Below are 12,171 nucleotides of genomic sequence, written 5' to 3' on the forward strand. Positions count from 1 at the left end.
AAGCACTTTGGACTCCAACCCCGTAGTGTCTCTATGTGGCACCAGTATCCTTTCATATAGACAAAACATATTAATGAAGCAAGGTCACAACCAAGCATCCTCTCTACTCCCATCCTAGCCTGTACTAGCACTTGAGGCATGGGCAAGGAAAAACAATGACTCTTATTAATTCATTTTATTTTCATTTAATGAAATGTTATCATTTATTTAAACAACTTACAATGGGTTACCCAAGCAGCCACTTAGGGCTTTGGCCTCCATTGCAAGCCACTTCCCAACGTACACATAGACTACCTACTCTAGGCTCATAAAAACTATAAATCATAGAATCATAGTTTTCACCTTAGCCCTTTACAAGCGACTGGAAAACACCTATAGATAAAACACAGTAATCATCTCAGTCCTTTATAAGCATCTGAAAAACACCTAAAGACCAATCTCAATATGACCTCAGTCCTATACAAGCAACTGGAAAGCATCAAAAGATAAAACACAATAATCACCTCAATCCTATACAAACAACTGGAAGGCATCCAAACATAATTGATCAAAGACTCAAAGGTTACACTTAGAAAAATCACAATTCACCTCAGTTCTACACAAGCAACTGAAAAGCATTAACAAACAACAGATCAAATCTCATCATAGAAGACATGTGACACATCACCATGGTTAGGTAGAAAAGATCGTAAACAAAATATCATCATAGAACAAAACTTCCCCAAGCGTCTGGTAAACAACCTGGTTTGGTCAAAGTACTAAGCCAAACCCAAACCCAACATCAGTAAACCACATCTCACATAAACTACAAAACAATGTACCTTTTATAATTCATTAGGTTTTGAAAACTCGAAGGTTCAATTTTCACTATAGGCTTTCAAAAATTTTCATTTTCGTTTTCAAGTATTACAGTTGATGGGGTTTTCGATTACAATTCAATGTTTCAGTTTTTATTACCAATGTATCAAAATTACTAAGGTTTTCGAATAATCAAAAGATGTCATAAATTTCACCTAATACCAGAAATCATTTACATATAACATTGAACTATCACAAAATAATCATTTCACCAATTACCATTTTCAAAATTACTTTTCAAATATATTTACAACAGCTCCATAATTAAATATTATTATTACAATTGTATTAACTATTATTAAATTATTAATACTATTAATCATTTAATTAATAATAAAATAATATATATAATATATTATTTATTAATAATTATAATTATTAAATTAACAAATATAATAATATTAATATTAATATAATAATAATAACAAGTCTTACTAATAATAATATTAACATTTAATAATACTATTAATATTAATAATACTATTAATATAAAATAATTTATTAATAAAATTTAATATATAGCAAAGCTAATATTTAATAATAATAAAATATATTAAAACGGAAATTAATTTTTTCAAATAATAATAAAAAACTTACCTTTTAAAAAAAAACATTTATAGCCCATCAGTTGCTGCTATGTGTTGCAGGACTGCCGCACACAGACCTGTACAACTACGCTGTGAAAGAGGAGAGGAGAAGGGGGGTGGTGGCCCCACCCAAAAAAAATTTTAATTATTTTTTTAATCAAAACAAATTCACGCCCCCCTCTTTCAAAAGAATTTTAATTTCAATTTATTTTATATATAAATCTATAATTATTATAGTACTTACTAATTACTATGATATATATATATATATTTTCTCATATAAATCTGATATAGAAACCTGGGAGAAACAACCAAACTTAATTAACAAATTTGGACTTTCTTTTCTAAATCCACATCCCGATTTTTAACAATCCAAATACAAATCCTCAAATCCATTGAACAAGGATTTCAAAACTAAATTCATTCCCAAATGTTTTCAAGAAACAAAGAATAGTGAAATTCGCAACAAGGGTTTGAAATCTTAGATTTGTTTATAGACGTTTTCAAAATGACAAGCAATAAATTTATGAACAAGGGATTCAACCCTAATGAAAACCCAAATATAGATCCACAAACACAGAGAAGATAGATATTTCAAAGGATGAATCTACTATGCAAAACCCACAAGATCCTACCTGGATCTGATGCTAAGCAACCGACTGCATAAAACTTGCAAGCAATTCCCTTTTTCTTTGAAACCCTCTTCTTGGAAATTGGCTCTTCCAAATCTCGGTATGGAAAAATGAACTCTAACTTCTTAATAAAGAGTTTTTCTCCAAATTAGGGCTTCGATTGTGCAATCACGCGAAACCCCTTTTTCTTAATTACTTTATTATATTTTAATTTTCATGTGCAACCTTTTTGCAATTTAATTAAAATATCTTTATTAAATCAATTTCTTTCTCTCATTAATTAATTCATGAGACGTTTGTTAATAAAATGTTTATTAATTTAACTAATAATATTTAGAATTTAAAAAAAAAATAAACTCCTAAATATTTTATTATTAAATTAAATAAATATGATTATGCCAAAATTAAAATTTTAACTATATCTTTAAATTTAATTCCTTTATTTAATTAATTCCTCAATTAATAGATATAATGAAATATTGAATTTTCTTTATAAAATTTCCATTAAATTAATTCATTAAATACTCTTTTTATTTGATTTAATTATAACTACAAATCACAATATACTCACAAGATGAACTACGAAAACTCATCGTAAAGTACAAAATACTAGATCAAACTCAATGGTCAAAATCACGGATTCACTTCACTTGACAAATTTGGAAAGGTAAACAACTCAGATACTTGTCCTACTTTCTAGGACAATTGGCTTAATGTCAGTATTTGGACTCAAGAATTATCTCCCCTATTTTACCATTGAGATACTGCGATAGGGTATGCTCATCCTGGCAATCTAGGGAAGTCGATAACTGGTACCTACAATCTACATAAAGTTCACGCATGTACATACACATATACTCTAAACGAAACAGTCAATGACAAGGAGTGGTGCATCGTGTAGATCCCGACTAGCAGGTGACTACGACTCCCTCCCTCAACCACATCAGAAACATCATACATAAAGTAAAACATACAAGCACACCATGCACATGCATGTATGGGGTAAGTATCCATAGAAAATGCATATAAATGATCCATCTAACTATTATCATGAAATAACTAAAATCACTGTATACAATCATCACCATAGAAATAATCTTGAACAAATAATTGAATTACTCAAGTAGCTCATCACATAAATCAACCGAGTATGAAATAACATCTAATCAAATTCAGTAACCAAGTACTGCTAAACATAAAACATAACCATCAAACTGGCCTAAAAGAATTCGGCAATACAATCTAAAAAGTAAACTAGGGGTGGGCATTACATTTGAGGACCAAATTGCTCAATGACATGGAAAAGAATGCTTGCGATAATTGGACTACCCTTCTCTTGCCCTCCATAGACCATTACTCTTAGAAACATTGCACGTCTTATGGACACAATAATAATAATATTGACCAAAGGGCAATTTCTTGTATCTTTCTATCCATTAGATACGATGGACACATGTATTACGATCTATAAGTCCTTAATTAGTTTTAAGGAATCCTCTACACGTTTCACCTCTTTGTTCAATAACGTGTTGCACACCTTCTCATAACCCATACCCTTGAACCCCCTTGGAGCCTCATTTATTGATCTCACCATTTGTTGCCAATATGGTGAATGAACAATATTAAATGTCAATCGATTTGCTTTGATGCATTTACCTATGTCTTGCTCGACAATGAATCTAGCCTCATTGTGAAATGCCATTTCTAAGGGACCCTTTGCTCTCTTATTTGACACTAGTTCTTGAGGAAAATGCAAAAGTGGGTGACCCTTTAGAGGTTGTTGTTTGGAAACTGAATCCATGGAGGTCTTTGATGTTTTTTCACTTCTAAACCTTTCCAAAAATTGAACAATTACATTCTCAGCTGCTTCATCTGCTTTTTTTTTTCTCTTTAGTATATTTCAGTACAACAGAGTTTATATGAAGGGTTTTAGGTGGAGGCTCCACTTGAACTCATGGCTTGCCTGTACAAAACTTAATGCATTTCCAAGGCATAAAGGAAAAAAAAATGCTTTCACTCGCACTATAAGAGCTTCTAATTTCCTCTTTGCAATGACTAAAAATCCAAAGGAAACCTGCTTCACCTAGTGACTGCTGAACCATTCTGACATATTTCGTAGCTGGGAGTTTGGCTCTTTTTTGAAACAGGAGCTCATAGTACTAGAAGCACCTGCCATTCTATGAATCTATAAACACCATACAACACCACAAGCCAAAATCAAAATATAAAATAGAACTTGAGAGTTCATTTCATTTTGTTGAAAGAAAATGTAAAAGAAAAATTAACAAAAACCTAAATCTTTTGTTGAAATCTTCCTCTTCAATGTCTATGAGGAGTTCTCAACATCTGCAACCACGCAGAAATAGCTCACAAACCATCTTAGAGCATGCAATAATCACCCTTCAACACTCCTTGAGCAATGGCAATAAAACAAAAAGGTTTAGCAAATAGAGGCAAGAAGCTTTGTTTTCCATTCACATATGCACAAATGGGATATGTTTCATCTTTTTAGTCCTTTTAGTGGTCTATTTTAGGGTTGGAGGGTTGAGTTGACCTAAATAGACCAAAAAGAAACTGTTACAAAAAACAAAACCCAAAAACCAATCAAATTTTTCCTGGGTCTGGCTGCTGATCTCAAAACTCACTCAAAATTCTCCTAAATTCGCCTAAGGTCTGGTAGAGAAAACCCACAGTGTATTTAGGGATCCTGTCCAGACCCAGAATGGACCACATCCGGACCTGCATTTGCTTTTGTGCTGAACCAGACTGGGACCCTGAGCTTTCAGGGAAGAATTTTGTAACTTAGCATTATCTCTTTTTATCATCATTTAGTTTCTTTATGTTTTTCCTTCACAGAAACATATAAAAGATCTTTGCTTGCTTTTAAGATTTGAATTCTTCACAGAACTATCATACTAAGCTCAATAAGTTATCTATATTTATAACAAGAAATCATTTGCAGTGCTCGGCTTTTTCTCTAAAGAGCCAAAAATTCAGAAAGCTATCAAATGGAAAATAGTTAATCATCTTCATCTATCAAGAGCATAACTATTTGTAAGCTAATTTGAGGGGTTGCTTCATATCTCTATTGAATTTTACATCTGATATACTGTGCAGTTGATAGCTGTACGATCATAAATGACACACAAATTTATCTAAACATATGCTCTGGACTTGTACACTTATAACAGAAAAAGCATTTGCAATTTCATGCCTATTCTACATTGAAGATTTTAAAAGATAGCTTTTCGAATCAATTGTAAATATTTTGTATCAATATTTTTGAGCGCACTCAGCAATCCATCATCAGAAAGAGAGTGAAAAACAGAATTGCAGAAATAGTCTTAAAAAGAGGCAAAGGGAAAGACATGAGGACTGGAGATGAAGGGGCAAAGGAGAGGAAGAGGGGGTGAAGGAGAATGAAATCAAGGAAAATGAATGATTTAGAACAGTACTAAAAGAGAGCAATTAAAAACTTAATAAAGTAAAACCAACAAATAAATATTCTGGTCCATGTGTCTTCCCCTTTGCCTCTTTTTGAAGACTATGTCTGCAATCCCATTCTTCACTCTCTTCTTGACGTTGTATTTCTGAGTGTGATCCAAAACATCGATACAAAAACATACATAGTTGATTCCAAAAACAATCTATTAAATTCTACATGGATTGTGGAAAACTCATCTGAAAAATCTATAAAGAGAGAAGAATTGATAAGATAACCAAATGAAAAATAGCTCATATAGTTATCTCTTGTTTTTTTTCATAATAATGTTGTCCTTTCCTTGATAATTCAGTTGATGTTTTGAAATGCGATTGAAGTATGAAAAACTATTACACACAGTATAGCACATGAAACACATAGGATGGACACCATTCATCCGAATTTCATGAATGGGGTCATTCTTACCAAAATGACGTCATGTGTGAAATGACAGGGTAATTTTGTGTAATGATCAGCGAAAGAGTATTTCTAAATATAGGCAGAGTGAGTTTTTGATTGCCCCTCTAAATGCTAAAGGTTCCTCAAGTACCATGTGGTGTTTTGTACTGAACACTGTACTAACAAAAACTACTAAGTTGCTGTGGCAATGCCTTTACCTATTGAGGATAATGAAATTTTGGAAAATTTTCCATGATAAGTTGTATCTAATTACAGGTCTAATTATCTGGTACCCTACCTAGTGCACCAGTACTAGAATAGTTTCTCCAGTTTTCCTTTCATCATTTCGCTGTTAAATGCATGAATGAAATTTTCTTTTTTCAGACTAGGTTTCCTTTCCATTATCATTTATTTTATTATATTGCAAAAAAGGAATTCAAATTAGCTGGATTTGTTCATTTGCATATTAGATTTTTATCTAAGTGTCGAATATTAAAGGAATTCACATTTTATATCATTTAAAAAATCTCTTCATTTTTATTGGATCTCATCAAGGCTGACTGATGTGTTGCTAATTAAAGATCTGTTGGACAATGTATCAAACGCCTGATGCTTGTCATGTGGAATTAGCTTTCTGTTAAGTCCTTTCTCCAAGAAGGCAAACTTCTTTGCCTAAAATTTCTTGTCTTTGAATTGGTTGCACATTTTTATATATTATGGCTCACTATGTGACATTAATGTTTCTATTTAGGGATTTCACTTGACATGCCATTTCCAATTTTGTGTAAAGTATATGAAAAGGAGAGTCTTCTCTCTTCTAGATTTTCATAAATTTTCATAAAGAAACATGCCATATAAATTTAATGAAACTCCACTCAGACCTCGTGGCAAATAGCTGTTTGCCATTTTAATTGATCAGTTTCTTTACATGCTTGTAATCAAACAGACACCACCCTTTAAATTTCTATTGATTTGATTTCGATTTGTTGTTTTCTGCCTAAGCAGACTCATCCTCATGCAACTGTTGACATTGAGATATCGGAAGATATGCAGATAGTTCATTTTGACTTCAATAGGTAAACCCTCTCATCAATTTCTCTATGTGCCTCTGGTATAGATACAGCAGTTCACAAAGTGGGCAAGTTGAGTCCTAGTCTTCTGAATCGCCACCGATATTTTTCATTTTGTATTTTAACCCTGTTTCTTGTTGCAGTATATTTGAGTTACATGATGATGCATGTATGCTGAAAGCAATGCAATTTGGTGAAGCTCCATTCGCTGATGGTTCAGTTGATGAAAGAGCTGTCAGTGGATCTGAATTTAATAAACTATATTCACCTTTATCTAGTTTGAACAATAACATCTTGCCATCTTGTTCGAAAAAGACACATGATGCTGATTCCTATTCTCTCTCAAGTATTCCCGGTAAAATCTGTGTTTCCTCTTCTGTCCTGGGCATTTCAAAGCCCTTATGAAGAATGAAACTTCACTTGATGGTCCAGGAGCTTGTTGGTCAGCACCTTTGTACTACTAAAGTGCTCTTTGTTAGGAGTAAATGTTCATGTTGAATCTTGAGGCATTCTTTCTTTTCATTTTGTCATTGTAAGTTGTATAGGCCTTTCAGCATGTGGGCTGGCCTCCATCGGGAAGAGAAATATATTTAGGTGAGCGTTTTAGAACAGTGTATAATATTGTGAAATATAAAGATGGTCTTCTTCAGTGCTTCTTTAGCGGGCTTCTTCTAATTCATTCATGATCTTAAATGTCAAAACCAATGAAACAAGCATATTCCATTTATAAAATATATTGGAGGATCAAAGTGTCTACTTGTTATGAGAATTTTTTAGGTAGTAACCAAGTAATAAATATTACTTAGGTGGTATGGTTGATAATATATTAGAGTCATATATGTGCATGTCTTAATATATGTATGCATATACATACATTTTATAAATTTGCTATTATTCATACCAGTTTCCATTTAGCATGCCAGTTTCTATTTAGCTCCAAGTCCATTTTAAGAGAGTAGCTTAATACATCTATATATTAAAAAATGACACAATCTTGAGCAAGGCCAGTCTTCTTCCTTCATGCTATTGACCAGCCACATACAACACACTCTCACATTTACTTACTATTCGTGTATCCATCCCCATTTACCTGTTATTGACCTTAAGCTTACCATGCACATCTTGGATTGCTTCCCTAGATGTAGAAGTGATATTGCACTCATAAATTAGACCCTTAATTTTCAGATATTTAAATTAAAAAATTAGTCAACTCCTTTCCTTCTGGGAGCCAACTTAACACACACTTGTGCAATCAATTGTAATGTACTTATATCTGAAAGGATTCAGTTGTATTTATTTGTTTTTAATTAAGAAAACAAGTTTTGAAGGGACCTTGAAACCCAAATATAAAACAGGTGTAAAACTAAACACCTGCAGAAAAATCCCAAAAGATAATCATTACGCTCTACAAAGAGACACAAGACATAGACACAACACAATTTAAACAGAAAAGGGGGTATAAAACAACTCACGAACCCCACAAAACATGTTGGTGGTCCAAGAAAGGATGAACTTTATAATCAGACCACCCAACAAAACATCAGATATCAAGATTTCCCCAGTACCCCCTTCTTGAGGGAGTTAGGAGGAGAATGAGGGGGAAATTTCTTTGAATGTTTTCCTTCAACTGTGATCCATTCCTCCTCAATCTTGGCTGCCACATAATGCCAGGCCAGCTAATCAACATTCAGTTGTATTCATTTGTTATCATCACAAATCAAAAAAGTATCATAGGGAATTGCACAATCACATTCTTGAAGCTTGGTTTAGATTATCAACAAAACATTAGAGTCGATCCCTTTATAGAGGTTAACCTAGGAGAATTTGTACTCTAATAGTTTTTCAAAGTGAATTCAAAAAATCAAAGAGTGTAGACTCATAGGTTTAAATCTTTAATCAAAGATCAATTTTTAAACAAAAAGGTTTCCGAAAGGTGCAAATTTGATCTAGGTCATATAACGTGGCTTGTATAATATTTGAGGAGACACGTAGTTTAAGGGATTATCTAAAACTATTAAAGAGAATTGAATTTCTTAATCTTCATCATCATTCATATTTGGTCATTGGTGTTAGTATCACATCTAATTTCATATCTCGGTATGAGTTGTTATCTGCACCCGTCATAATTGATCATTAATCTTAATTAGTTTATACTGTGTATGATCTTATTTGGTTATCCTAGATTTAGTTTAAGTGCGTGCATTTTCCTCTACCTTTTTGAGGAATTCTTTCAATCTTACACGATGTAATTTCCTTTGAGGGTTCCTCATAAATATCAAGTTTTCTAGAACTTTTTAAACTTTGATTATCATTTATTTTTAATTTTCTTAGGGTTTGTATACATAGTAATTTATCTTTGCACTCTACAATTCACCCACCCTAGGATACTCTATCACCATGACTCCTTTTTATCATAGTCTTTGGTTGAATTTCACACAACAATTTCTGATTTTGACAGTCATATTTTTCACTGTATATATTTGTGAAGTCCCATAACCTTAATATCTCACAAATTAAATTTGTTAAAACTCATATAATGCATCTTAAATTAATAATTTGAGCAATTATTCTTTAAATTAATAAATAGGAAAATACAATTTAGAGTTTAGTGCTTAATTAAGGCAAAAGTGCTCACACATATGGATATATATTTGAATTCGTGATTGCAATGAAGGCCCTCATGTCATGAATATATCAGTATTAATAAATAATTACAATTCACAACCAATATTAGTGCAAACAATCATCCTTTCTTGCCATCAATCACATGGTCATCTGCAAGCCAAGGACAGGAACATAGCTCAGTCACATTTGCACCCCATAATGAAGCAATTATGCTTCCCGAGAGTTCATGACACAATGAACTACCAACCCTACACGAAGAGACTACCTACCTAGAAACAAATCTATATTTATGAGGAGAATTCATCTGTAATGTTCAGTTTTTTCTCTGAAGAGTCAAATATTAAGAAAACTATTATATGGAAAATAGTTAATTATTTTCATCGATCAAGAAGCAGAACTATTTGTAAGCTAATTTAAGGGGTTGGTTCATATCTCTATTGAATTTCACATCTGATATACTGTGCAGCTGATAGTTGTACGATCATAAATAACACAAATTTATCTAAACAGATGCTCCAAACTTGTACACTTATTACAGAAAAAGTATTTGCAATTTCATGCCTATTATATAGTGTCAGGGGAAGATTTTTAAAAAGATAGCTTTTGGAATCAACTGTAAATGTTTTTCGTATCGATATTTTGGATCACACTCAGCGATCCATCATCAGAAAGAGGAGAATGAGAAACAGGATTGCAGACATAGTCTTAAAAAAGGCAGTGGGGAAGATATGAGGACTGGAGATCAAGGGAAAAAGGAGAGGAAGGGGAGTGAAGAAGAATGAGATCAAGGAAAATGAAAGATTTAGAACGATACTAAAAGAGAGCAATTAAAAATTATTAAAATAAAACCAACAAATAAATATTCTGATCCTTGTGTCTTCCCCTGTGCCTCTTTTTAAGACTCTCCGCAATCCCATTCTTCACTCTCTTGTTGATGATGGATTTTTCAGTTTGATCCAAAACATTGATACAAAAGCACACATAGTTGATTCCAAAAACAATCTACCAAATTCTACATAGATTGTGGAAAAATCATCCCAACAATCTATTTAGAGAGAAGAATTAATAAGATAACCAAATGAAAAAAAGTTCATATAGTTATCTCTTGTTTTTTACTTAATAATGTTGCCCTTTCCTTATAATTTAGTTGATGTTTTGAAATGTAATTGAAGTATGAAACATTATTACTCACAGTATAGCACATGAAACACATAGGATGGACACAGTTCATCCAAATTTCATGGACAGGGGCATTCTTACCAAAATGAGGTCATGTGTGAAATGATACGGTCATTTTGAGTAATTATCAGCAAAAGAGATTCTAAATATAGCCAGAGTGAGCTCTTGATTGCCCCTCTTAAATGCTAAAGGTTCTTCAAGTACAATATGGTGTTTTGTACGGAACACTAGTAACGAAACTATAAAGTAGCTGCAGCAATGCCTTTGCCTATTGAGGACAATGAAATTTTGGAAATTTTCCATGATAAGTTGTATCTAATTAAAGGTCTTTATCTGGTACCCTACCTTGTGGAGCAGTACTAAAATAATTTATCTAGTCTTATGAATCACCGCTGATATTTTTTATTTTGTACTTTGACCATGTTTCTTTTTGCAGTAAATTTGAGTCATATGATGATGCATGTATGCTGAAAGCAATGCAATTTTGCAAAACGCCATTCACTGATGGTTCAGTTGATGAAAGAGCAGTCAGTGGACCTGAATTTAATAAACTAATTTCGCGTGTATAATCCCATCTTGTCGTCTCGTTCTAAAAAGACAGATGATGCTGATTCCCATTCTTTCTCTAGTATTGCCGTTAAAATCTGTATTTCCACTTCTGCCCTGGACATTTGAAAGCCTTCGTGAAGAATGAGACTTCACTTGATGGTCTATGAGCTTGTTAGTTAGGGTGCTGGCTAATCTCAGACAAAAAGCAGGAAAAAGAAGAAGAAGACAAGTATGATTCTTTTTTAGATTCATGAAAATATAGTGAATTTTTTTCAAAAATTTTGTTGTTTTCGATGACAAATCAAATGCTAAAAATTTCAAAAAAAATTCATTGTGTTTTTGTTTTTTTGAAATTTAGTCAATGGTATGATTTGTAGGGCATCCTTAGTTAACACCTTTGCACTATTAAAGTGCTCTTTGCTAGTTAGGGTGTTGGCTAATCGAAGGACAAAATGCACTAAAGACATAAAAAAGGTCAAACGTAATTCTTTTTCAGATTCACAAAAATACATCAAAATTTTTTCAAATTTTTTGTTGTTTTCGATCATAAAATATACAGATATGAAGATCAAAAGCTGAAAATTTCAAAAAATTTCAATTGTGTTTTCGTTTTTTTAAAATTTAATCAATGGTACGATTTGTAGAGAAGATAGCCGCGTTCCTTAGTTAGCACCTTTGCCACCTTTGCACTACTAAAATGTTCTTCGTTATTTCCAAGTTAAATCTTTAGATTTTTTTTTTTTTTTCATTCTGCCATTGTAAGTTGTATAGGCCTTAACATGTGGGCTAGC

General features: G+C 32.5%; 1 protein-coding gene and 1 long non-coding RNA gene across 4 annotated transcripts in view; one reads left to right on the top strand and one right to left on the bottom strand.

Annotated features, from left to right (window-relative positions):
• LOC149561977 (uncharacterized) overlaps positions 1-2,365 on the bottom strand; it is a 25,892-nt gene extending 23,527 nt beyond the window's left edge. The window contains exon 1 of the long non-coding RNA XR_016363882.1: positions 2,081-2,365. This is a non-coding gene — a long non-coding RNA (uncharacterized LOC149561977). The remainder of the gene's footprint in view (positions 1-2,080) is intronic.
• Positions 1-11,659, top strand: part of LOC149561978 (transcription factor-like protein DPB) — a 19,469-nt gene extending 7,810 nt beyond the window's left edge. For 2 of the 3 annotated variants that reach the window (XM_089825498.1, XM_089825499.1), the window contains 2 exons: positions 6,963-7,033; positions 7,171-7,683. In XM_089825498.1, coding sequence (XP_089681624.1) covers positions 6,963-7,033; positions 7,171-7,432 — 333 coding nt within the window. In that variant the 3' untranslated portion in view covers positions 7,433-7,683. Of the gene's footprint in view, positions 1-6,962; positions 7,034-7,170; positions 7,684-11,267 lie in introns of those variants that run through there. The other variant, XM_089825500.1, reaches the window with a different exon arrangement.
• Positions 11,660-12,171: the final 512 nt, after the last annotated feature.

The sequence above is a fragment of the Cupressus sempervirens genome, chromosome 4 (genome assembly GCF_028749045.1).
Source record: "Cupressus sempervirens isolate cs-2001-9-10 chromosome 4, ASM2874904v1, whole genome shotgun sequence".
Classification (NCBI taxonomy): Eukaryota; Viridiplantae; Streptophyta; class Pinopsida; order Cupressales; family Cupressaceae; genus Cupressus; species Cupressus sempervirens.